Source organism: Anomalospiza imberbis, chromosome 2 (assembly GCF_031753505.1).
Source record: "Anomalospiza imberbis isolate Cuckoo-Finch-1a 21T00152 chromosome 2, ASM3175350v1, whole genome shotgun sequence".
Lineage (NCBI taxonomy): Eukaryota > Metazoa > Chordata > Aves > Passeriformes > Viduidae > Anomalospiza > Anomalospiza imberbis.
The window spans coordinates 74430524-74458453 of NC_089682.1; the positions used below are offsets into that span (position 1 = coordinate 74430524).

At 44.9% G+C, this 27930-nt stretch overlaps 1 protein-coding gene across 1 annotated transcript; it reads right to left on the reverse strand.

Moving 5' to 3' along the window:
- LOC137469218 (alpha-2-macroglobulin-like protein 1) lies at positions 1–27880 on the reverse strand. Its single transcript, XM_068181752.1, is given in 37 exon segments — positions 1–211; positions 615–656; positions 1816–1918; positions 2173–2241; positions 2872–2962; positions 3708–3829; positions 5074–5289; positions 5703–5884; positions 7315–7468; positions 8223–8297; positions 9688–9844; positions 9942–10023; positions 11247–11423; positions 11913–11996; positions 12314–12365; positions 12540–12661; positions 12801–12927; positions 13145–13370; positions 13465–13573; positions 14124–14229; positions 15231–15404; positions 16593–16739; positions 17308–17453; positions 17904–17964; positions 18845–19069; positions 19352–19516; positions 20302–20411; positions 20949–21057; positions 22325–22436; positions 22827–22911; positions 23523–23682; positions 24101–24121; positions 24425–24477; positions 25119–25290; positions 25603–25638; positions 26884–27067; positions 27698–27880. Coding segments are annotated over 37 exon segments (4350 nt in total). The 5' UTR covers positions 27766–27880; the 3' UTR covers positions 1–185.
- Between the last annotated feature and the right edge of the window lie 50 nt (positions 27881–27930).

The following is a 27930-nucleotide window of genomic DNA, read 5'->3' on the forward strand; positions in this document are numbered from 1 at the left end:
TTCTTTCCAGGTTCCACATACTTTATTTCACCTGCTTCCAAACTAATGTGTATTAAGCCAGCTTTCACACAGAAACATAGGGCAAAGGAAATAGGGTGTTTACAACACAGCAGGGAAGAGGACAGCTGGAGCAATGAAGTTTTCCCTATGCAGGCAGAAAACTCACATTGCAGAGTCAGAGCATACTAGGAGGAACCCTGCTTCGAGGCATCTGTAGAAAGAAAGAATAAAGAAAAAGCAAAGTGCCTGATGAATTTTTAGGAACGTGTCTGCAGACTGAGAGATCTCATGGGATGAGTTGCAACATCTTTTTATCATTGACACAGGCATTTCCAGTTGTACTTAGACATGGGATGATGTGAGGACTGTGTGGAAATGAAATAAAAAGAGATCATTTTAACCTTCCATGGCATGCTCAAGCCTTAGTCTACATTGAGATTAACACCTGGGCTAGAAACTGTGCCCACAACTAATAAGTAGATCCCAATTCAACCTGCAGTCCAAGAAGGCTCTACATCACATAACAGGATTAAATGTAGAGCAGAGGTGGGATGCTTTGCCTGCTTACCACCAGTCCTCTGCCCTGTCCCAGCTGGAAGCCTGTTGACACTAACCTGAACTGCAGGGAAAAGCATATTCTCTTGTCGAGCGGTCATCTGTAGAAACAAGAGGGACAGGGTGGTAAGCTGCAGGGCTGCATGGTAGGGTAGTGCCAAACTTCTTTCTCAGTAGCACGACCATCCCACTACCTTAATTTTTCACTCCTCAGACTGCGAATGCAGGAACAAAGAAATGTCTCTAGTGGGTCAGGCCAGTAATCTGTCCTCACAATATGTATCCCACACAGCTGTAAAAGATCACCTTGTGCACAGTGATACCTTCTAATGCAAGGACATTTTTTTGTAAATAAAATCCTTTCCACAGCGTGTCCTGATAGCCTGGCTTATTTAGTGATAATTAGTATTTTCATGTCAGATAATACTCTTTAAATTGTATGTATTAAGCACAAAAATTCTTGTACGGGATGAAATAGCAGAGAGAGCATATTAGCTGTCAATATTTAGCTCTGTAATAGCTGGATTTAAAAGTGTCCTTTCCTTGCCACGGTGGAAGGGGGAACAAGAATGGAATTTAGTATATGACACGTAGTGCTGCTTTCTAAATCTCCAGCGGCACTTCTTCTTTTTTGTTCTCATTTTTTTTAAAAAAAAGAATTCTTAGTGTTCCATCTGCTGTTTTGTCTCATATTGAGCACAGAATAATCAGAGAGATTCAAAATAGCATCAAGATCTCTCTTCTCTGTGCTCATAATTCATTTAGAGCTTTAAAGGATAACAAATTATTCTCCTATTATTCCCTGAGACATGGCCAGACACAATGGATGGTAGGATTATTACACTATACATGAAATGCGTACAACTAAATTCTGCCTTCTAGTGGATCAGGGTAGCACTATATAGTACTGATTTTAAATAAATGCCAAAGTATTCTCAAGAGATGTAAAAAGCTGAAGAAGTCATGGCAAATTGTCAGAGAAGTCTTCTAGCTTGAAGCTAGACAAAGAAAACAAACACAGTTGTGGAACATATAACACCCCACAACATAATCATAGTGCCAGGCAGCCTTGTCTCGAGAACTTTCGTAAGCAACTGGCTACTTGAATACTGAAGTTTTGTACGGAAGAAACCCAAATTTGAAGTTGCAGGAGGATGTGCACTGGAATAAGGGGGTTAAATGGAATTAGGGTCACGGACATAATTATGTCTGAGTGGGAGATACAATAGTTACTTTACACTAATGTGAGTGAAATCTCACCTGGCTTATAGTAGTCATAGATGTGCACTGTTGCAGCTTTCAGATTCTGCACTTCAACATCTTGTTCCACTAAGATGTTAAGCTTCAGAGAACTCTCACCCAGCTGGAGAGAAGAATGGAAGTGAGCAGAAAAGCACTGATCATCTCAAAATCACATACATACTAACTTTACTCCTTCTGCATCAAAGGGTTTTTTTCCTATCTTCCCAGGTTCTTCCACCCTCTTCCTCTTCTGTGAAAAGTTTAGGCTGCTTGACCAGCCTAGAGATTTGTATTTCTAATCTGCAAAAAGTCCCCATGCAAAGTACTTCAGTTGCTACTACTTGAATGGGCAGTTCCCTGTGGTCCTTCTCTTACCTCCTCCAGGTAGATTGTGATTTTGTCTGGTTTTATCTCTGTCTTTTTCACGAGGGGTACCTTCTCCAGCTGTATAGGAAGGCAAGAGATAAGCTTGGTTAATATCAGATTATTGTCCTTCCCTGCTTCACAGCAGGTTTGGTATTTGTCAGTGAACCACTGTTGACAAAAGCACTTAGCCTGAGGACTAGTCAGGTTTGCCTTCCTCGGCATTGAGATTGTTGGGAGCACACCAAGCCTTAGAAAATATTTTTCAGTTTTGGTACAAGTGTCCTTGGGCCATGTTCCTACTTTCATCATTGGTAGCAAAGGGAGGCTATGTTGGATCTTCCTAGCTATTGTGTGGAACACTGGAGCATGTCATTAAACAACTCCGTGGGATTCAACACCACTTTATGGAATATCCCTAAAAATGGCACTGGTAAGTGCAAAGGGGCCCAATGCACCCCAGGTGATTCTAACTAGGTGCTTTTTCATCTTCTCTCTGACCTCTTCCTGTGTCTGCAATCCTCACTATGAACATGAAAAACTGCACAACCACTTGTGCAAGTGGAAAGTTGCCTTGTGAAATAGCCTGTTATATCTGCACTTATAATTACCATTGTCTGACACTTCTTAAATGTTTGGATATTTCTGACTGAGCTACATCTGGAAAATAGATTTTGATATCCTCAAGGAAAGCCAAAGGAACAATCTTACCTCTTTCACAGAGCTCTGAACAGGAATGAACCCTGACAGCATCTCCACCTCCACCAGGGCCATGTTACTTGTCCCACGGTCCCCTACATATCTGAAGGGGGTCAGAAGAGAAGCATGTTAGATGTGGAAGGCAGCACAGCATTTCTAGGAGATAATAATGGACACTTCCAAACGTTGCCCTGCCCTACAGTGATATGAAAGTTCAGCAGTATGTCTAACTGGTGAGACAAAGGGACAAAAAATGGTCCCCATCTACTTACTCAGTATGGACACAGATTGTGCAGCCAATGCATTATGGTTAATGTGGAAATAATATGGCTTCCTGTTGCCCTCTCCAACTGGTGGAATTAACCTTTGCTCTTACAGGCTGAGAGTGGAAATGTTGGTATTGTTCTCTTTCAGTAAGGACAGTAAGGCATGGAGAATATGGATCAAGACTCCCACTCTAGACAGATGCAGACAAGTGAAATATGGATAGGGACTGGAGTTTCTGCTGCCTAGTTCCAGCAGTGGCTCACACTACGGGGACATGCACCTCAGGGCTGCTTCAGCCCAGGATGCCAAGAATTCCCCAACATGAGAGCTCAGCTGCTGACGCTCTGGGGACTGCTGAGCTGCCTGAGATGGTTGCTGTGGTTGTGCAAGACACTACCAGTGCACTGCCATGCTTCTCCAGGCCTTAATTCCCAGTTAACAATCTCCTTGGCATCTATGGAGAAGAAGAGAGTCATCCTGTGTCTCTGATTCTACAGACAGGAGGCTTTCATGGGGTTCTAGTCATACAACTGGGTTCATACTTTTTTCCACTGAAGAAAGAGCCTCAAGGGATCTCATACCTGACAGATACATGGATGCCAAACTCTTTCCTGACACCATCACATTCTCTTGGGACTGTTTCCACATCCAGGAGAAAGACTTCTTCTGTTTTTGGTGGTGGGATGTTATAGTACAAAGTAGTCTGGTGGGGGAGAAAACATCTCTGTGAAGAAACTCAGAGTTTCTGTGAATAAAGCACTAGCTGTGCATCTGCCTTTAATGGATTGCTGGCTAACACAGTTGGACTCAGATGTTCTTTCTGTTCAGAGATGTGCTGTTTAACACATTGTATCAGATACACCTGCCAAATGCAACCAAAAACTTGGAGACTCAGCTATCTGTGATTCAAGGCCTCATTCAGTCTCATAAAAAAAATAAATATCTGTTAAGGTTCAAGGAAGCACTTTAGCTAAAACACTGCCCCACAAGGAGAAAGAAGTGTAACTATTAACGCTTGACATGCTGATAGTCAGTAGCTCTAGGTCTCAAGGGGAAAATACTGGTAGAACAATTACAATCCCTTAAGAAAGAAGAACTAAAAATTGGAAAAAGACAATTCAGCAAGCAGGATGATCCCACTCATTCAAAAAGCGGCATAGGCCAATCTTCCTCCACCTGCCTGGTGATTGACTGCCTCCCCAGCATGTGCTCATCAGATGTCTTATGCTCATTGACTGTATGCAAGTGTAGGCAAGCAGTATGGTTCTAGTTACCTCCTGCATGCATTAACAATTAATAATTGTTGTGTCTCCTTGACTAGACACTGCTTGCAGATTGTCTGTGAGCATCGTAAGATTCTCTGTGGGCATCATCTGAACAGAAGTGACCCAGCAAAAAAGGTTTTCACAGGGAGTGACTTGAGTTCTTTGCTGGATGAATGGCTCACAAGTGAAAAACTATCAAAACTGCCAGAAAAATAAGATGTATCCTCCTGATGGACCAGTTGTATTGGTGTACTGGAATAAGAAGACTGTGGTACCACATCACTCCTCATCTCTGCAAGTGATAAATACCCAAAGATTTTTGTGTCAGAAGATATACAGTGTCCAGCTCCTCATGCGGTGACATCAACAACACACACTCAAAATCGAAGCATGTACTCTTCTGTGTCTCTGTACTCCTGACTTCAGATCTACTGGTCTCTCAGTAATGACATGCCTCTGTAGGATAGGACAGCAAAGCTGAGACATTTCTGAGAAGATACCAGAAATAGTTACATGAAACCCTGTCAAAAAAGTACACCTGAATACCTTCAGGTTTGACATATTTCTGCCTAGAAGGCAAAATCCTACTCAGAACTTGAGGCTACAGTACCTGCTTAAAGCCAAACCTCTCTTCAGTAGTCAGAGGCAAAACCTGAGAGCTCTGTTCCTTACGCGTACGCACCTGGACATAAACGCAGCCACTGCCCGTCGCTTGCACTGTGTAGGTCCCTGTGTCTGCATGGAGAGATGCCTGATGCAAGACCAGCTTGTTGTTCCTGTGCACATGGAACTCCAGTGGAGAAGCCCCCTTTCCTTTCACTGCCACCTTGACATCTCTGATCTCCTGAGGAATCAGGGCTGCATATTGAGCGAGGGCCTGCAGGCTGACAACCGTGTCCTGGAGGGAGAGTCAGAGTCACTTTGCTGTGGGGCCATGCAGGACAAGACCCAGCACAGCAGTTCAGGGACTGCAGAGAGAGCTACAGTCCTCATGGCCCTCATTCACACTCTGACACAGGCAGGCTCTATCCCACTAAGTGCATGGGTAGGGTCTATGCCACAGGCAGCAGGATGACTTCTGTTAACTGGAACGGGCAGCTTGTGAGCTCTGGGCTTAGCAGTGCCAGAGACCCTGGGTAATGCCAGTTACACTACACAAAGAAGAGTTTCCCCATGGCACTCCCTTTCCCAAACAGGGCTCATATACCTTTGTCTGCAAAGGATTGGTCTAGGGTGACATAAACATGAGAGATGTGCACATCACTCCAGGCACAACAACTCTTTCCCCCATGATTTCCCCTGGTTTGTTACCTGTGTGGAAGCAAATCCTCCGAAGGCATTTCTTTGTGCACTGAGCCAGCGCACAAGCTTGCTCACCGAGGCTTCATTGAGTGACAAGTCTGGTTTGGAGACATGAGCCAGGATGATGTAGGCTACTGTCTCTATCATGGAAGAAGACTTTTCATCAGCAGATTGTGATGTCAGTAGCTGTGCTGATGGGGGAAGAAATATGTGGAAAAGAAGAACTGTAGATCCCTGTATATTCAAAGTTATGTCTCCAAGCTTCAGCATTTTTACTGTTTCTGCATTTGCCTACATAGAGTAACAGGACCCCCTGTGCTGAAAAGCTCTAGGACTCATTTCCAGTCACTTGTACCTATTGTACAAGAACTGCTCAGTCTTTGAGGGTGAATTGCTGTGAGGCTACTGGAGGAGAAAGACTACCCAATTAATTTTGCTGGCATCCTCACTATGCAGTGAAGAGTGAAGGGCAACTTAAGCAAGAGCTGGACTCCCACTTCAGGCCCAGGCTCACAAGCACTGAATACATCTGAGTACAGTTGAATATTTTGCTGCAGTGGTAGTAGGGGACTAACCAAATTCAGCTAAGAATTTAGCTTAATTGTGCCAGGTTTAATTGTGTAGGAATCTTCTGCAATGGTACAAGTGTGAAAACCTAAAACACTTTTATATTCAAAGTCAGTTTTCAGAAAAAAAACCTTCACTTTTGAAAGAAGAACCACCAAATCACTTGTTTGCATAATACCAGCCTTAAGACTTCAGAATTTAGCTAAGGTCCCCTACGGAGAATCTTCATTATGTTTATCACAATGGAAGGTATTTTCTTTCTTGTATTATCACAGAGGCAGCTCTGAACAAGTACTGCACTGAATGTGTGCAATTCTACTCCTTTCTGTTCCAGCTGGCAGCCTGAGTGGCTACGCAGTGAGCAACACTCAGCACTGGTAGCTGATCAGGCTGAAAAATCCTCTCTCCCTTTGGTTTTTTAATATGTTATTTTTCAGTCCTCAGTGTAGTTCACCACACTGCCCGAAGAGCAAATGTGGGGAAGAACTCACTTAAACCAACGTAGGTAATATTACCAACTGTTTAACCATAGGCTTAGGTGCTTTGAACACCCACCTCAGCATCCTCACTCAGGACAGAAGTCTATTTTTTCCCCCAAGCTAATGAGACAAAAGGAAGAACCAAGCTCAGCAGTAAAGGCCCACCCACCCAAGGGCCCTGAGCTGAGTAGAGCAGCAATGGGGAAGCAGTCAAAAGGTTTGAATTTTTCAAGCAAATGTCCTGAACAGCCCTGAACAAATATGGTGAAATAAGTTTGCCCTGCAAGATCTCTTGTACTATGTAGGAATTGCTGGAGAATAACAGGAGCACCATGACACGAAGAAGCATTTTAACTGCACAAATTAAGAATGGATGACCTCTGCTGCTTTTGATTAGAAATTATTTCCTGGGTCTGAGAAAACAAGAGATTGTCATAGCTTGAATAAATTATGTTTTTCTGACACAAAAGCATATTTGTGAATAGCTACATCTCCCAGAATACTGCAATTAAATGCTACAGATATCAGACTTTGAACACAGTCATGGTCTCTAGGAGCCCAAAGCAACAACCTACCAATTTCCTTCTGTACTATATCCAGGAGCTGCTTTCTCATCTCCATGTCCTTACTCAGCGTGAAGACATAAGCCATCAAAGCCTTGACATAAAGGCTTGTCTCATCAAGTGTTACCTTCTTGAGGCAATGTAAGGCATTATCCAACATGGTGTCCTGAAAAAGGAATCCAAACCAAGTGAATTTCCTCTGACCAAACAACATGTTGTTGTGAACATCTATCCCCAACACATCCTTGATGTATTTTAGTGCTAGCATTTCTCCCAGGACTGTGAAGTGTGAGGTAGAGTGGTCAAAGCATCACTGACTGTGGGTTGAAAGCAAAGGTGTGCTGGACTTATCACAGGGATAGGGGATTGCTAATACACTGGAGAATCCAGCTGTAGGAAGTGTCTGGTAACATGCTGGCTCAGAATTGTCAGAGACACATGCTGTGGGTATCTGATCCTGAAGGGTATGATGTTTTTAGAACTGTACCATTAAGCCTGGAATATCAGTTCTTTTTTTCTAGAACAGTCTACAATTGTCTTGAAGATCACTTCTTTTATTTGGGGTAAGGGGAACAGTGCATACCTGAACAGTAGTCTTTCTTTTTCTCCTTTAGCTCTGTTGATCAGTTTAATGAAAACCATTGCCTCTCCCTGCAAGCCCTTTGTTATTTTCAGACACAATTGTTTCCCTTGAGATGAGCTGGGAAAAGCAAGTGCTCTGCTCTGCTGCAAATCAGGACATTTATATTAAGAACTCCTCACCAAGTTAAAATTTTCCTGTTTAGCTTATTGTGTAGCAAGGTGGGAATGACAGAATGTTTCACCAGCTCAAGCTGGGTACTCCCTGAAGCCCCCAGCCAGGGGAGGAATGAATGGTGGAGCATGCTCCCAAGCCCTGCAGGAGTTCAGGTGTGACTTACATTCCTCTCCAGATGGAGTTCCACCAGTGCAGCAGCAATATAGGCTGTTAATGAGATTGTATCATCCACACCGCCCTGCAAGCACACAGACAGTCATCAGAAAAGAACAAACCCAGCTACTGCTTGCCTGTCATTGCATAGCCCCAAAAACTGCATCTGAGAGAGCACAACAATGTGCTTCTGGGCATTCCTGGACAGGAAAGCCCTCCAGGCTCACTTGCTGAATATCCTGGAAGTTTGCTGTTGAGGGCAGTCTCAGCAATGTTGTTCAGACATCCCTTCTCACAGAAAGACATGAAACAAACTGTAAAGCAATGTATTAAATATGTTACCACTGTACACTTGAATAAAGTTTTTATGATGCAGGATTTGCATCATAAAGAAGAAGTTATGCAAGTTTACATATAAGTCATCTGACTTTGAGAAACTACAGATTAATATGTGTTTAATAGGCTTTCAGGAGCTGCTTTTCATCTCAGAGGACATTCATTCTTGGGGATGTTCTGCTTACATCCTCAGATATGAGACAAGAATACATCTAAAATGAGAGGAGGAAATTGGGCTAAGATGCTAAGAAGTCATTCACACTGACTAGAAGAAACTTTGTAAGTGTGAGACAGGTGGAGATGCAAAACCTATTCCAAAAAGTTCTGTTCAGATAGAAAGCTCAAGGTGGGAAATTAATGACAGTCAGATAAGGATGAACAGTCTACATGTACACTCTGGTTTTATTTTGTACTGCATCCAAATTTTAGGAAAAAATGTGCAACCCTTTGCTTTATGAAAGTACCAGCCTGTTTTCTTTCAGAAATTTGCCTTGTATTTAATGTGGGCAATTTTGTAATCTGACCTGTGTGGATTATTCGTACCTGTACAAGGGCAATGAACCCAAGTACTGCCATACTGCACACGCACTGCTCAGTACCTAAGCTCTAGGGCATGTTCACCAAGAGTTTGGTGCATTTCCAGCTACACTGCAGGGATCATTTGGGGGATGACAAGCTCCAGGAGGAGTCATATTTTTGGGGCAGTGGAGGGACAGCTGTGTCTTCAGACAATCCTGTGTTAGAGCACATGGAGTATTGGGCACTATGAGGTACAAGAAGAGGGAGAATCCAGCCAGGGTATTCTAGACAAGCACTAAAATATAAAAATATTTCTCATTTCCCTGTGCCCTCATAGTGCCTTGGCACAATTAGCTGTGTTGTCTTTTGGCTAGAGTGAAAATTAAGAAAGCCTAGCAGAGTCTAAAACCTCACACAGAGGAAATGAGGTTTAGGCCATGTTTTTCGTTCAGCTGGTTTTAGGCCATGTTTTTCATTCAGTTCTGGGAAGATACCTTAGCCATGCTAGGTCATGGGGACATTGTTTTGTGCTACTGTTCACAGTGGAAAAGCCTGAGGAAGCAACCCTGTACCTCACATTGAGTTTCTCCTGCTCCCACTCCCATGTCTAGCAGCCATACCTTCAGGTCATTGTTGAAGAGCTTCCCCACGCTCTGGAAGCAGCCACTGGGCAGCTGGTGCTTCTGCAGCCAGCGCAGAGCGCTGTGCACGTGGTCCTTGTCGATGTAAATGTGAGAGCTGGCCTGCCCAAAGGACCTGGCTACAAAAGCTGTCAGCCTGTGAGCAGAGCATAGAGGAATCCCATGTCACAGCCAGGAGATGAACCAGCACGGACAACAGGTTTAGGGTGACAATAGCAATTCTGGTCACTCACCATGTGTTGCCCTGCTCATCACCTTTCCCAAAGGCACTGTAGGAGCCATCGTCATGTTTGTAGAGCAGCTGACGCTGGTAACCTGTGACAACAGGACGTGGCTGATTGCAAGCACCTGGAGCATCTCAAACTGTATCCGAGCCATGGGAAGATGGCTTCACAGCAAGTGGCTTCACCAGGTCTTACAGTCAGAGCCACTGAGACAAGGACACCAGCCCCAGCTCCCCGTGCATCCCACAGTATCAGCGTGACAAGAAGCAGCTGCACAGCACTGCTGAAGTGGCCATGTGGCTGCTTTGCACTACTGGAGCTGTTTGGAGCAAGTGCTGTGGGTTCCTGCCCTGCTGTTTTGCAGAAGGGTGACATGCTCAGCCACCTCATGGCTCCCCATGTGCCAAAGAGCCCTCAGAGGCTTTGCTGTGAACAAAAAGAGTGGTAGGAGTGAGGAGGAAGGCTTTTCCTAGAGGGGACATGAATGAAACACTAATTGCTTTTCAGCACTTCTCCTAGCCCTGTTGGGACTCAACAAAACACTTTTTTATGGGATGTACAGGAAACAACAAAGCCATGCCTTTGAACTTTGAGGGCAGAATGCTGTCTGCATCTGTTTGCTCTCCCTCCACCCCCCTCACTGCCTTAGTGTTTACCCTTTGTCTTTCCTCTCTGCCACTACTATTCTCTTGGGTAGACCCCACTCTCCCAAATACATGTACGTGTTCTCAGTATGTGCTTGCAGTACCAGAGAAAAAGAGGGAAAGAAAAGGAGTCAAATCCTGTCCACACAAGGAGACTGGCAGGCTGAAATATGAGGCATATTACAACATGAGACATGAACACTGGCATTATATTAAATTCAGGTTATACTGGAGAGAATTGACATGACCTCAAAATCTGTTTTCTAAAACACAGGGAAACATTAAGCTACTGAGCTCTTATTTACTCCCAAAGTCTACTCTTTATTCCATGTAATAGCAGCTGATGCCATCTTTTCACAAGGTGTTTCTGTCAGCCTTGGACTGATAAGGCAACAAACAGGCATCACATAATGATGGAAATCACCAATTACCTACACCTTTCTCAAAAAAGCGGCGTTAGTACCTCCATTACCAGCAGAGACAAGTTGTGCTTTCTTCAGAAACTTTTCTTTCCATGAGACATTTCCCTTTTCTCTGTGATACCTTCCTTTGTCACAGCTCTGGCAGTCACTCCCACTCTAGCCCTTCAGCTCCCCACCAGATCTGTGGCACATGCTCTTGATTTCTAGCAGCTTCACTTTGCAGCAGAAGGAAGAAGGACAACACTTACCCGTTGTCAGAAATTTCAGTGCTTTATTCTTAATTTCTGGGTTCAGTTGTTTAGTCTTGTTAAGGTACTGCAGAATGAAGATGTTTGGTGCAAACTGGACCATATTCTGTTCACCACAGCCAAAAGGCATGCTTAGCAGCTGGTCTAAATTTTGGAGTGCTGGACCCATGATGTCACCTTACATTTGAGAGGAGAGACATGAGAAAGGAAAAGCACAGACACTGAGCAGTTTAAAACAAAAGGACTGCTGCCTTCCCTAAACTCTACCGGGATCCTAGAAAAGAGCTAGTCCCTGCCTGAACAGACATGATTGAGATTTCAGGTGACTCTTCCTACATTAGGCCAGCACAGGAAGGGAGGCCATCATGGTTCTGGGAAGAGGAAAGGAAGCTTGAGGGAAGTTTGAAGAAAGGTAAAGAGAGCTGTCGCTCCTGAGTGGGTATCAAGGTGGGAAAGGAATTACAGAGACAAAGTTGGTGGAAATATGCAGGGAAAGTTTTGGTTCACCTAAATATTGGAAAAGATTACTTGATCAACATTTCTGAGGCAAACATCACACCCCTTACAAATTATCTCATTAGGAGCTGAGTCAATGCATCAATAAGGCCAAAGCTTTGTGCAAGTTTTTTTCACTATAGACCCAAGAATAGGGAAAGCCTTTCTCACCAATCACAGAGAACGCAACTCGGGCAGATCCCTCTAGCACTTCTGCAGGCAGAGTCAGGGAGAACTCTTCAGAGATGGTGTTATCTGAGGAAGGTAAAACCCTGACATTTATCCCATGGAAGAAGCCATTCATACAAGTGTAACATCAAGGAGACCCAGCTGAAGCAAAACGTGACATCAAGTAACAGGAGCCAAGACTTGCAAACAAATGCTTCAATACAGGAAATTTTGCCAGGTAAAAGACTGACATGGACAAATTATAGTGGTTGTTCTCCCAGGTAGGATGGTGCCACCAGTGCTTGCTCTGATTAATTCCCCCCCACCTCTGGGTATTTGCAGTAACCCTGTCCATTCCATCCTGGTCTCATGATCAGTGGACGTCAGGAATTTTAATCCCCTACCTGCAGGACAGAGAAAGGCATTTTGGGTCTTCTCTTGTAGGACACCTCCTGGCTGCAGATGGAGAAAGCGTAGTTCAGATAGGGAGGACAGAAAAGGAAGTCAGCCTGCCCTAGCAAGTTTGTCTGATGTCCAAGAAGGGGCTAAACTTCCTCTTAGCATCTTGCTGACTGCCCCAGGGGACAAACCCTTGTCCCTAGGGGTTCTCCACCCTGAGATGTGACTAACCTTCACAAGCAGAGATTTTATCACTGCGTCTCTCCCTCCCTGCAAAGGTGTCACAGCAATCCTGTTACCACACAGACTGTGTGACTCTTCTGCCACGCTGCTCACAGTGACGTTCACTCTGCCTGCAGGGAGCACAGGGACACGTTGCTGAGCACTTCAGTAGACAGCTGTATATACAAGCATTAGATCCAGACATGCAGACATGGGCAAATTCCACCCCTCCTCCCAAGAGCTGCCACACATCCCTCTGCCCAGCCTCACCCAGCCCAGTTGCCGTCACGTTCCACACAAAGGTTTTTGCTTCATTGGCACAGAGGCAGCTGGTGAACTGGCAGCTTGGACAGGCATCCACCTTTAGTTCTGGGGTCTCCACGAGGGTGGTGTGGACCTGAGCGTGGTTGGACGTACAAGCCCACATTGGGTTAGTGTTAGTAACTGGCACTGCACCAAGCAGCAAATACCCTGGGCCATAAAGTGTGAGGTTGTGCTTTATGGCCCAGATACCAGCATCAAGGGCTCCTGAGGAGCTCAGAGCTTGTCTTTGGGCTCAAGATTTTGTTCTGACAGAGACCAGTAACTGGGGAGACTCACTTGAAAGAACTCACCTGGATACAGTCCTTGAGGTAGTTGAAGACAGTGGCTTTTAGCCTGAAAGTCTCTCCTTGGATCACAGAGTATGGCAGTGATACATCCACAAAGAATGGCTGGAAGACCCTAAGAGACGTCAGAGGCGAGAAACCAAAGCCAGTATCGGCAACACAGAAGGTGTTGGCATTCCATTCTGTGATGGTGTCAGGTACAGCAACTTGGAGAGATGTTTGTCCATCACCCCTGCAGCAGAAAGCAGAAGAGAAGGACTTGCTTAGAAGCAGTCAGAATACTCCAGGAGTGTCCCTGGGGAAGGAAGGCAGAGGCTGTTACCAACCCGACAGACACCAAGTCCCAAATCCAAGTCTCTGGGAAAAGCGTCCGTGGTTTTGGCTTCTCCTTGTCATCAGAGTGAGGTTTAGAATCAGCATGAGTAGCTTGGCTGCCTGATAGAAAGCGATACCTCAGAAAACAGCATATATAGCTACAAGTGAAACTAGCTCTTCATTCACAGGTAATCTAACACAAACCACAAATGTTTTGTGACACAGAATATGAGTGGACAGGGCTGGTGTTTCAATGAGAATCTGACACAGCGTGGGTATATTTGGGGAACAGAGCTTTAGGGAGATAGAGCTGGATAGAGTTTAGCCCAAGGCTCAGTCTGACAGATCCAAATTTGGTCTGGATCCAGCAGGAGACAGCATGCTGAAATGGAGTCACACTCCTTTAAATGATCTGTGAAAGTGCTGGCAGAGAGCACACTACGTTCTGTATGAAAAACAGTGAACACAGGGACACCAAGAAAGCATGGAGATTTGAGCTTCTATCTGTGATTTGTAAATCAAGTCCATTGAAATGGACACAAACTTTGTTGCTCTTATATACAAACAAGAAACACAGCAGGATGGGGGTCAGTTGTCTCAGCTGCAGGCTGGCCAGAACTGGGGCAGGGAAGACCCTTCACTCAAGAAGTTGGACATGTCTGATCCTTACCAACCATAGAGTGTTTTCTTAGATATATCTTTTTATGAAAGTCTGGAAGCACACAGGAAACAGGTTTCTTGATTCTAGTGTTGGTAAATATTTTCATGCGCAGTTTCTGGGAAAATAGTACAGACAGTAAATCATTGAAAAATAAAAGGGAACAAGGAATGTTGAAACTATCTCATGATCATGGGTATCAAATGGGGGCTGGTGGCCAGTGGTGAAACACTTTTAAAGGCTGCTTGGTTTTATCTATATGCATAACCTTGTGGCTCAAATTCTGAACAGTGCATGAGGAATGGAAACCAGTTTCTGAGGAATATTGGGGCCAACTATTACTTCTCATACAAGTAAGGTTTCAACTAGATGTGCACTTCATATGCCCAACCCTAGCAATGACACACAGTCTAAGGAATAAGCATCTAGGAGACAGCACAGTAACATGCCATTGCAAGGGTATCAGGGTCTGTACTTGTATGGCAGAATTCTGTCAACTTAAGAAACACATGCAATTCAGGCTACATTTTGGGTTGTTTTCAGTGTGTTGTTACCCTCTTCTCCTATTTTGAGGTGCTTCAACTTGCATATATTTTATTAAAGAGCATTCTGCCAGAAGCAGCGCTCAGCACTTTTTGCATTTCAGTTAGTAGACATGTTAACACTTTTCTGGCTATCATGCTTGTTAGCACATCAGTTTATTTCGTTGTTTGTCTTGACAGTTAGCTATAAAACCAAACTGTGAAAGACTTCCTTTTATTTAAACTGCTTGAGGATAAGTAAGGAGATGCTCAATGAAACACAGAGTAAAGCAGTTTGTAAATACAATAATAGCCAAGTGGTGATTGGTCAGAATATGGTGAGGTGCTCAGCTATTACTGCTGTATTCTTGCCAGTACTCCTTTGTAGTTATGGGAACCTGAAATAAATTTGTTCATTTTCACACAATCTTTTTCTTATCAGGTGGTTTGTACTATGCTTACTTAGCTTTCCCCATAGTCCCCAAATGAGTGTGGCTACACTGGACAGCAAGGAACAGATTACTACCTGTAGGCATTCAGGACGGCATATTGGAACTCACTAGCTCAGGAAAAGTTTAGAGGAGGTGTAGGCACTCACCTTAAACAGGTTATAGACATCAGCCTCACTTTGGTACCACGGTGCACCCATCCTAGCCTTTTTGTCTGGTCTGGGCTGCTGGGGCAGGCAAGGGTATGCCTCAAAGTCTTCCAGGCGGTAAGGCAAGCCTCGTCCTCCAACTGTGAAGCTGTCCTTGAAGATTTCCTCATACAACTGCAACATAAAAACACAGGCCTTCAAACAGAGCTGGTCAACAACCACGTGTATGGGTCAAACTTTTGGGTTGTTGTCCTCTATTCTATATTAAAGAGCTTTGCAGTTGAGGAAGTTAGCGCTGACCCAGCCTACATCAAAGGACATAATATAAAGGCCATATATAGGATAATATATACTAAAGGACATAAATCCAAGCAGTGGATGTAGACAAGCAGCTTTTAGGCTGCAAGACAGTTCAACTAGGGTGCAAAATTAGGATAAAAATGCTTCAGTTTAAACACAAGGCATTGACAGATCTGACCTACATATTTAAAGATTATTACTTTAAACACCTGTTAGCAGATGATGCAAGTGCTCTGCACTAGGACAGCATCCTGATGAAATGGACAACCAGATCACACTGTGGGCCCCATCAACAGGTGTAGTGCGTCCCCCTGGATTTAGTGAGTCTTCTTTGTAACACCCTGTATGCTATAATTTAACTTACAACTTTGCATGAGGCATATTCCTGTTTTATCTCTGGTATACATTGTGGACTTATGTTAGGATTTTCAATTTTTGCAGTATTTTTCTCCAAGTTTTAACTTAGTTCCTCTGAAACACACAACTGCTTTAAGGTAGGTGCCTCCAACCTTGCTGATTCGCAGAATCCACCTGGGTGCTGACAAAATACTGATCACTTTTCACCAGCCACTGTGTGCTCTTGTCTAGCTACTGTTTTCTAAAGAACTGCTCCAAAACACTGATCTGTCACATGGTTATTACTCAGCAGTGGTTGGGGCAGAGGGATAGGAGGACCCTGCCAGGGCAAAATTCCATTTTAAAGGCTTAACCTCGCTGGTTGTTGGAAGATGGTAAAGCAGAGATGTGGATGTGAGGGAGGCCACTAAGCACTCTCCCTCCAAGCAGAAAGCACCAGCATTTCCTTGAAGCAGCTCTCCCTGCCTCCCCCTGCAGTGTCATGTAGCATCCACCACCCTTTAGGCAGAGGCTCACAACACAGAGCTGAGGATGAGAAACACGATCACCCCATAACTGCTCAGAAGAGGCCAAAGAAGGGGCATGGCAGGGCAGCCACCTAACACTGCAGCTGTCCTGGGATGTACTGTGGGCTTCCTGCCACCCATGCATGGAGGCAGAAGGCAGGCAGACGTTAGGGGGGTGGACACGGCAGGCTGCACTCACGCTCTCTGCTGTTAGGGTTCCGTTCCTCTTCAGGAGGACGCTCTTGTCAACAGCTCGCACAGAGCACAAGGACCCCGGAGCAGCCTTGAGGTTCAGTCTGACTTGTGATCCTGGGACCTCCTCCTTGTGTGAGAATTCCAGTGCCACCTGCAAAAGAAGACAAGGTCTGGAGGCTTAGCCTTGGAGAGTGGGACCCTATGACTCTTATATGTCTGGGTTGCAGAGAGAAAGATTTGAATAAGATAGGGAAGGAAGATGAGATGCTGAATCAAGCCGTCCTGGAAGTCCATTGGGAAGGTTTAAGGGGCTGCAGTGCACACAGCCCTAGCCAGAATTCCTCCACCACCACACATCCACCACCCTCTAATCCAGAACTACCACAGGGAGCTAAGCAGACTGGTTTCTCTTCCGTGTTAGGGAGCGTATGAGGGACAATGTGTTCCTAAATCAGTAACAGGGAATGGGGAAAAAAATGTTCAAGGGGACCTGGTTTACTCCTTGAGCAAAGCTTGCCAGCTGGTGTTGTGGTGAGCAGGACTAGGAATTCAGGGAGAAGGAGGTTACCTGTCTTGTTTCTCACCCAAAATACTTGGGCATCTGGTTTTGCATATATCCAGCTTACACCATTTGGACAAGGATAAAACAGGACCAGGAACTACAGCAGACCAGAGCACATCAACGATGCTATCACACTCCTTGTGTGATTTCTGCTCACCTTATGTCTAAAGCACTTTTCTGCTTCAAACTGCTCCATATCAGCCACCACCTCTCCATCCGAGAAGACGGCATACACCAGAAGCTTGATGTCAGGCAGGAAGTCATTGCCAACAGGAAGAGTCAATGAGAAGGAGCCCTGCAGATCTGCACTCAACAGCAGCAAGGAAGAGAGGGACAACATCCAAAAAAATCAACTCATTGGAGCAGGACACACATTAAGAATCAAAAGAGGGACTTAATAATTTCTACCTTGCAGATAAGAACACCCCACATAGACAATGTCACAAATTAACAATAAACCAAGCATACCAGCCATTTCTTCGACTCATATCTTCTCTAAAGGTACAAGTTAGCAGCAAATTCATAAGATTGGATGTTAGATCAATTCGACAAGACAGAAGGGGGACAGTTGCCTAGAAAGAGACTGAATTGAGAGGAGATTGTGTTGGTCCTAGGAGAAGGATCACCTCTAAGAACTCAGTTCAGTATCTCCCACTTGTGGATAAGAGTAACACCTGCAGACAGAGTCACTGGAGAGTGGTCAGTTTTCTGGGGTGTGTTATGAGACACTTAACTTCTCATGTTTTTACTCACTCTGCTGGGTAATTGGCACCTTCTTCTCTCTGCTGAAAAGGATCTTGCCTTTTGCTATCACCTGAAGAACAAAGAGAAGTGCCATTCAAGGGTCTGAATTCCAAGAGCATGAGGAAAGTGTGAAAAGAACACAGGAAGAGAGAATGACATGTGACAAATGTTGCCCCAGAAGTTCCTCTGGCAGGACATGACTTCTAGAGTTCAGCAGCAGAGATGCTGATTGTATAGCTGGGTAGGACTTGAGAGGTGTTGGTTAGGCTATGAGAAGGTGGAGCTGCTTGCAAAGCCAGAGGTACTTCTCAAGCTATGGGCTATGAAGCTATGCTCTTAAGACCCAGTGAACTTTATCTTTGCATTACTAGGATCCAGTACTTTTTGATTGTACGAGTGAGTCCAGTTCAGTAACCAAGACAGTCATAACCTCTTGGCTAGGCTTTAGTCACACCCTTGCTTCGACTCACTTTCTTGAAAGTGGACTTCATCTAACACTACTGCATACCTCTGGTGTGTATCAAGGCCCCATACAAGGCCTTTCAAGCTTTTCCCTGCAAAGATACAGGCAGGGGAATGTCACCTGCCCCAGAGATTGTTCTCAGACAGATTGCCCCAGACACAAATAGACATCTGGGGCACACCTTCTAGGTAGAGTTCGGGCTGGCCAGCCACTGCCATCCATGTGGACATATGAGAAAGTAGGGCAAATGGCAGGCATCGATCACCAAGGCTTAGGTCAAGACATGGATAACAAAGCAACGCAGCTGGGGGCTAGGAGCAGGTCCAGGAACCGGAAAGCAGACACAGGTTTTGGTAGAACAGAAGTCACAAATTGATTGTCTAGGAGTAGCTTTACCTTTTCTTTTAATATCTCTCTGCTGTGAGAAAAGGGTAAAATGCCAGTAAGCATAACCTTGCCCTGAGAATCAACTGTCTTCTGTGCTCACCAAGTAGTAGAAATCAATGTGATCTTCTTCAGAGCTGAGTTTATCTTGGGAAAGGATATAATCCACCTGCACTTCCTGCTCTTGACCACAGGACATCACATCATTCTTGGCCTTGATCTCAAGGAAGCTGTCGCTCTCAGAGTAGAAAGGTTTCAGCCAGTGGAGGTCATCTCCTTCAGTTTCACCAGAAAATGAGCTGTCATCACTTGGAGGGCTGTAGGTACCCTTCCAAGCACATAAACACAAGGGGGCAATACAATTAGTATCAAGTGATGCAAGGGAACTTGTACACCTGCTGAAACTCTGTTATCACCTGAGCTGATGTCAGACTGCACATCTGTACATGTAAAATAATTTGTTGAAACATCATTTTAAAGTCTATTATGAGATTTCCTCTTACAAAGTTTTAGCAAAAGTTTTAGATTTGACCTTAATCTCATTTTTCCTCTATCTTTTCATGGGACACACCCCACACCAGACAAAAGATTTTCAGTGGCTGGTACTCACCCTCAGAGAAACCATTGTGCTGTTCCAGCTGGTGGTATCCAGTGTGAAGTGAGCTTCCCCCTTCTCATCTGTGAGGAGTGACAGCTGTGTCTTCTCATCATTGACATCAACTATTAGATGGACTGTTTCATTTCTGAGGGGAGACTCTGCACTGTGACAGAACATCTGTAGGGAAGGGGAGGAAGTTAATACCCTGTTGTGCCAGACTCTGAGGCACTGCCAGTGCTTAATATTAATTGCTTCTATCACTGGGTTCCCTCAGCCCTTCTAGCTTTCAGACCAGTTGGAAAGATCCAAATAAAAGTCCAATAAATACATGAAACCAACAATTTGAAGGTGTTCGGGACTGGAACAAAATAGTAATACAGGCAAATGAGACACCTCTATTGGGGGAAAAGGTGAATTCCTCATATCCTGAGATGTTTCTTGGACAGTGCTGCAGGATCTTTGATGATCAGAAAGAGATTTGTCCCCAACAACTTAACTCTTGCTGTTTCTTGCCCTCCATAATGGGGTCAGTACTAGCCCAGGTGAAAGTGTTTCTAGCCCCAGGATAACAGCCCTAGCATCACCCAGGGGACCTAAGTCAGAAATGATTGCCACTGAACTGATATGCAAGGCTTTAGAGAGTTCTGCCAAGTTACCATGAGCTTTCATCCAAAGGGAATGTTATGTGCCTGCTGATGCTACCCCCATCCCATATGCACAGATTCATTTCAGGAGATGCTCCGGAGGAAGCCTCCAGAAACTGCAGCTGGCCCCAGAATTCCAGTCCAGGAAATATACTATGTTAGGATGGAGAGAAAAAAATTTCTTCTACAGGAGGCTTCACTCCTAGTTTCTGGGTGCCAGCAGAGCAGCATTTACTTTCCTGGAGACTGTTCCTTTCTTGCTACAAAAGGTTTTATCTGTGATGCATTCTGAGCAGAGAAGGGATCCATGAATGTTACCTTCCCTGTGTATGGTATCCCTCGTTTGTAGAATGGATGGAGGTTGATAAATTCCACAGATTTCATTATCGTTGCAACAGGAATTTGAGCCATTTCCACAGAATGGGCTCCTGGATGGAAAGATGAAAACTCTGTTGAATCTGAAGCAGTGCTCTTAGGGAAGCAGAAGTAAAAAACGTACTTCAACACTACATATGACATCTACAAACTCTGAATTTAGGAGAGAAAATACATTCTTCTAGGATATGATTCCATGAAGCTTTCTGGGCTTCCTGCTTCATGACATGATGCATAATAGCCTGTAAGTATCTGTTTACATGTTTATTTGTTTATGTTTTTGAAGATAAAGGGAAACTAAATGACTGTTTAGTTATAAACAGTTCAGCATTTTGCAACTGGCTGAGGAACGCCCTGGTGTTCAGGCAATCACTAAGAAGTTATACACATGTGAAGGGAGGTGAACGGTGGAGAGGATCAGGAAATCTGGTAAACACAGATGGAAGAGGTACTAGAATAGAGACTATTGCCATGACAGAAGATTTGGGAACCTTCAAGTTACTTTTTCAAAAGAAATTCCACTGCCACTAAAGACCACAACCAAAAATGTTGCCAGTGAAGAGGAGAATGCTCCATGTATTATCCAGTACCTGTTCCGTTTTCTACCATTTTTCCTTCTGCAATTACATAGCTGTCAGCTTCATTTATTTCCAGAGCTTCTGTCTTTATTGTGAAAGTAGCGCAGCCATCCTGATTTGTCTGCACAGAGAGGAGAACAGAGAGAAAGAGTGTGGTGTGGAGGAAGACAAACTGCTCCACAGACACCAAGCAATACTAAAGAAGTATTTCCAGATTTTTTTGGAATAGAGGAAAGCTCCCAGATCCTAACTGCAGAAACCCATCATGGATACCTTAGGCAGAAAAGAAAATCAATATGCTTGGATTGAACAATCACCAAAAAAGTGGCAAAAAAAAAAGCACTTAAGGCAAATCACATAAGGGTTAATTATGTCACAGAGAATCTCAGGAGACTGGATTCAGCCCAAATCCTGTAGCTGAGAAGGCATGAATTTCATTATGTGAGCTAAAGGTCTCCCTGAAATGCTGTGGCCTTGATTAATAAAGCCTGACAGTGTGGCTTTCCAGACATGGCCATTCCTGTGACATGGCCATATTAAACACAGGCATCCTGCCAGGTACAGATGGCAAGAGTTTTGCCAGTCATTGAGGCAGAGCCTAGGTATAGCCAGTGTTTCTAGCCGTGCCTGTGAAATGCTCCTCAGAACCTTTCAGGGCCTCTTGCATGCCATGTGGAGCTGGCATTCAGCTGATGTTTTGCACAGCTAAGACTCCACAGCATTCCAGCTGGAGTGCATTTTAAAAGATGCAGAGATCCAGCTAGATTTTTATATTCTGGCTCATTGATGACTGGTCTGACATTTAGAAATATTTTCCTGTGGCTCTCAGGCCAAAAGAGCTGCATCTGAAACCCGTGGGAAAAAAACAAATGCGAAGCACAAACACATAAAATAATGGACACAGATGAGAAGAAAATGTAACCAGCAACGGACATAATTTCAGACCAGACACTAGCAAGCTTAAGATGACTCATTGTGCAGGGATAGAGCGAGAAACAGGGCACGGATCCACAGTCCATGTGATGCTCGGATAGCCTGCTTATTGGTGGGCGTGGTCACAGGGCCGAATAGGCCAGTGATCTGAATAGCCCCACCTGATGGGGTGATCTGATTGCACACAATGTGATACAGATCCTTGGAAAGGGTCCCAGGCACCGCTGCTTCCCATGGCATACACCTTCTCCCAAAGCACGGAGTCAGCAACGCACAGCTAGAGCAGTAATTCAAGAAACAGGGTTATGGGAAGAGGAATCAGTGGTCTGATCATGTCCAGCAACTGGGAAGACACCAGACTGGACAGGTTGGTGCCCATCTGAGGTGCATGGAGGCAGGTTAAGGGGGCAGAAACACATTTCCAGACACTTTTGATCTCCTATTTGTTCACCTACCCAGCTGTTTTGCTTCTGAATCGCCGAACTTGCAGAATTGCCTTTCATGTGCTGGGAGTATGTCATAACAATAATTTCTACTTTCCCTTGAACAGGCTTCCCATAAGTATACCTATGTCAAAAGAGAGAGACATTCACCAAAAGACAGTCTGTTGACTGTCAGCAGAAATATTGGTATAGGACACCTCCCATCCTCATCAGGGGAAGTGGAGCCTGGAGAGCTTTGCTTTGTACCTTGTTTGCTCAGGAACTTTAGCTCATCTTTTAAAATCATTTTGCATCCCACTCCACCCACTATACCCAGCATTTAGTGTCCTTCAGCCTCACAGTAAGTGACCAGGTGTGAGAAGGAGCCCATTCCAGAGTGTGATCTGTCTCCCCAAGACACAGGGTAATGCAAAAAGATCATACTGACAAGTGGAAGACCACTTCTTTTTCATGAGCAGTCTGGAGGTGACAGTGGAGCCAAAGGGCAGAGATCACAATGGTATCATGTACTCACTTGCCACAGGCAACCAGCTGAAATTCCTCATCTGATGTAGTGATATGTGGAGGGTGCTCAATTTTCATCTCAAATTTTTTCAGCACTGTACGGAAGAGAGTAAGGATTGGGGAAAAAACCAATGGATGGTATGAATGAGTATGGACACTGACAGAAGTTGTGTTATAGCTGCAGTTCAGATGAGAGAAAGACAGTGATGTCCCCAGTTCTTATTCTCTATGCTGCAGTCGAGTCACTCCCTCCAGCCACACCACCCTGCACTTGCTGCTGCAATTGCACATTGGACTGCTTTCTACTCCAGCTCAGGCAAGCTTAAACACTTAAATGACACAAGGTTCTGTCTTTATCAATGCCAATTAATGGGACCAAGGCATGATTACACTTCCCATTACAGCATATGACTGGAGTGGATGACAAACCTAGCCCAGAAAAGGGTGACAATGAGCAGCAAAACGTGCTCATTACAGGGCCCGGAGGCAGGTAGAGTGAGATGTCAGCCCATGGCCTCTCCTTTGTACCCTGTGCAGCTGCAGAACCTCCAGCCCTATGTGAGGTGTGCACACAGACTCACCCATCCTTGTGTCCATTCTGTTGTTCTCCTAAGGCAAAAGGTGGGATGAACATAGCTGCATCACCCTGCTCTCTCCCCCAGCTATCCACACTGCTTTTCCTTCCCCTCTGATGCTGGAGTCTCACCGTATTCCTCAACACTGAAGGTTTTTTGAGCCATGTCCTGCTGCACTGAGATGGTATACTTCCCAAGGGATGTTTCAGATGCCAGGGGGAAGGATAGATCCACAATGCCGTGATTTGACTTTACATTCAGCCACTCAGCAACACGGTTGTATTCAGGATCCTGTTTGGAAAAGGGCACTCAGAGCCACAAGTCACATTGGGAGCACATGTACCTGGCAGGTCCAGCCATACTCAGGCACAAGAAGGCACTACAAGGGCTTCAACTTGACCCAGTAGAGAGGACTCCAGATTGCCAGGAGAGATACCTTTGCTTCCCTCCAGCATTATTTTAGTAAACTTAGGAATTACAGAAGCTGCCAAGAACAGTAAAGCTACTGGGAAGTGGCAACATCGTAACACCATGGGAAGGAGAAGCAGCTGTGCTGACCACATAGAAGCTGAGCACACAGAAAAACCTTTGGCTGAACTTGAACAATAACCATAACTTCATGAAGTTACATTTGTGGCACAACTCTGGGAGTGAAAGATCAGGTTAGAAGAGACAGATACATCCCTTTGGTGACTTCTTTGTCACTTACCTGCAGCCATATCTGGGAATACTGTAAAAACAAGAGAAACACAATCTCAGTTTTGCAAAACAGCATCCATGTGAACCAGTATAAAGAACTCTGCCTGACATGGGTCCCTGAGCAGAAATTTCTGCCTCATCCAGACCCCACAGTATGTCTCCTCCTCCCTCTGTGCCAGCTTACACCTGTGTTTTTCCAAGGGACCAGTGGATGAGTGGTTTCCTCCTGGGATAATTTATTTTTATAGTTTAACAGGCATGAAGGGAGATATCTCTTTCATGAGCCTCTCATGCTGAAGCTCCTACTTCTAGAAAGACACAAGGTGATACTTACCTCATTTTTAATGACCTTGAGGTTCTCATCAAGATTCACAATTCGAAATTTCACTGCGGATATAAAGAAAAACATAGCAAAGCATTCTGGCTGCAACAAACTTGCACAAACTTGCTTCTCTTTTTTCATGCTCCAGTATTCATACCTCAGAGATGCTCAGGTCTTTTTCCAAACAGCCCTCCCCAGCATCTCCCACCCCAGAAGGCTTTGTCTGGGAGGCTTATTCACAGCTGTGTGCTGCAGAACCCCACTGCCTTTACCTAGAGAGATTACAAAGCTGGGGTAAACAGTGGGATTGTCTATAGTGGGGTCTGTCTGCAATCTATTCATATCGTGAAGACGGTGGGGATCTGTAATTCTACAGCTTGGAACTGACACTAGGTTTTAATCAAATATGACAACAGTCTTCAAGACTGTCCAGTGTTCTGGAGAGTCCTGGCTTTCCCTTTAGGTATCACTAGAGATATGGCACCAAAACAACACCCAGGAGCAGCGGGCTGGGAATTTGATGTAGCACACCTTGGAGGGGAACATCCTGACTGAAACTGCTCCTAGAAACACTGGAGAATAGAGATCTGCTTCCTTCCATCTCCAACAGCCTTAGCTTGCTGCACTTGGTGAAATCTTCCCTCCAGGTGTGGCTGCTATCTTGACCCTTCCCTCCCCATTTCCATATGCTGCCTTCTTGCCTTACCTGTTTCTCCAGGTTTGTATAAGCTCTTGTCTGTCTCTATCAGAATTATATTCTTCTGGGACTTGACCAGAACTTTTTTGTCACCCTCAAGGAGCACATTGTCTCCGCTGTGGATCAGGACATGCAGAAAAGCCACCTCCTCTGACTGTCAGGTTAAAAAATAACAAAATACCTCAGACTACAAAGAGCTTGAAAGAGAACCAGAGGCACCTGACCTTCCAAAATCTCCAATGTCCCCCTCCTCCTTTCATCTCCTGTGATTTAAGTCTCTCCTTTCCTAGTCATAGTCTTCTTTTTGTTGTCCAGCTTCTTCATTCCCTTTTCTTTGCCTTTATGCTTGTCATGTTTGCCTCTTTGCACATTTATTTTTTCCTCTTTACTATCTTTTCCACCCTGCATCTCCAACATTAACATGGCTCAGGCACAGGAGAGGCTGAAGCCCTCTAATTTGTAAGAGCAGAGACAGAAATGAGACATATCCTACCTCTGTTTTCTTGGGAATTAACATGAGGTCTGGCACCTAGGTTGATTGACACAAGGAAATGGAAAAAAAAAATTCATCAGAAAATTTGCATCTTATCACAGATATAAGATATCATCTCACTGTTAAAAAATCCCCAAACTCCAGAGTCCAAATTCTTCCATAGGACTCCGTAACCCACTTGTGATTCTAGGAAGAAGCAGTCACCGTTTTGGTCATGAATATAATAGTGAACTGACCAACCTGTCATTCTCCCACTTAACAGAAATGTGAGAGTTTTATGGAACTAAGTAAACCACAGGAAAGTCAGATCTGAAGTAATGGGAAATGGGATTCTGATGAGGCAAACACAGGACATCTCAGCAGCAGAGAGACTGAGCTCAGCAGGAGAAAGATCTTTTTGGTGGTTTTTATTTTTTGCTAACAGCAGATTTCCTTGGCTTTCCAGAACTAGGACTTGCTCTCTCCTAAGGGCTGGCACCAAACTCTTAGTTAATCATTGTCATGTTGATGTAAAAACCAAAAGTGACTACCGCCCCTCCTTGAATGCTGCTGAGTCTGCAGGGCAATCTGAGCATAGGCACAGTGACTTTGTGCAGTGCTGAGGAAGACAGGGGCAGTTTGTAGAGCCTCAGCACCACACACATCTCCATGGCTCTCCAGAAACATAGCTGAAAGTTCTGTGGTCAGTGTGTCTAGATAAGCTAACTACAGCAGTTAGCAATGACAGGAACTCAAGCCACTCCAGAAATATCTAGAAATATCCTTGGTGAAACTCAGTTCATTGAGGGTTCAGCCATCACAGCTAAATTAAAGCAAGTTCAATGTCTATGCAGGCTGCAACTACATCTGGCAATGTAGATGCAGCTTTAGAGCAGATTGGTCCTCTAGGAGCTGAAGGGGCAGGCTCCTGAGGAAACAAGGATGAAAGGAATGTATTTGCAATGCATCGACTTTTGCTGTGATATACAAGCACTTTTAGGGACAAAACACTGATTAAACTGAAAATAAATGTTTAGCATGCTTTATGTAGGATGAAATGTGCTGATACAGATCAAAAAAGATCTGTTCTTTTCTATAAAAATCTTTTTATACATAGGAAAGGTGCCCTACTATCTTAGACTCCAGGACACTGTTATATTTTGCCTAGCACTGGTAGGGAAATATATTTAGCCTGCTTGGAACCTATGGCAGGGAAAAGGACAGTGTACCCAGAGAAGTGCCATGCTCTTCTGTGAACGTGAAAGCATCCCCTGTCAAATCAGTAGCCACATCTACACTCACCTGGAAGGTGATGCTCTGAAAAGTGCCTGGCTTCTCCACATCCTGCTCCACCAGTGTGTGATTCTGCGTTTTTGTCTGCAAGGTGACAGCCAGGTGGATGTCCTCAGTTAGGGAGCTGAAATGAATGTAGAGCTTCTCCTCCTGGGACTGCTGAATGATAGCAGGGAACACCACCATATAGTGACTAGAAGAGAGCAGTACATGTTCAAAAACAAGTCAGAGGCTGAGGTGGACAGGCCAGAATCCATCTCTGCTGCTTTCATGAAGAGGTAGACCAAGGGTGAGAAATGTCTGGAGGACTGCATGAAGGAAGTTTAATGCTTTTAAGCTCCTTTTCAAATGAGAAAGGAGGAATATGCCCAGTACAGAGAACTCCCAATTTCTCTATGTCACCACCCTGCCACCAGCCAGGACACAGCTGCCTAGTCCATGATGCTCCAGCTGCGAGTACACAGAGCAAAGCTGTGTGAGGAAGCCAAAGAAGCCAAACATTCAGTGGCTGAGGCATTAGGCTTCCGTCCTCACACCAGACTTCACCCCTACCAGCACAGCACGAACAGAGGCAGAACTCCTGTGGCCTCTGTAGCTTTGTGGTGTGTACAGTGCAGCTACTGCACAAGCCAACACCGGGGGCTGCCCCTGCAGCAGTGCTCAATGCCCAGGGCTCTGCAGGAGCTGCTTCTGCTCAGCCTCCCAGGGAGCCAGGCCCCCACCATCCAGCTCTGGGGTGCCAAAGAGTGCAGCCCCTCAGCACCACCCTTCAACGACAGGCCCTTCCACCAAGCCCCCCAAAATCAAAAGGAGAGAGTCTCACGGTTCCAGGCTTGCTGCGGCTGCAGCTGGGAATAGGGTCAGGGCTAAGAGGAGCAGTGGTGCTCTCATTGCTCGGGCTGGGACAGAGAGCTGACAAGATCCACACTGGAGGAGAGAACTGCATGTACTGATGGGTTGGAGCAATCCTAAATACCCCCTCAGGTACTCCTAGATTCAAAGAGTAGGGGAGTTAATATATGGAGATAATATCTTTCCTAGGCTAATGACATGAGC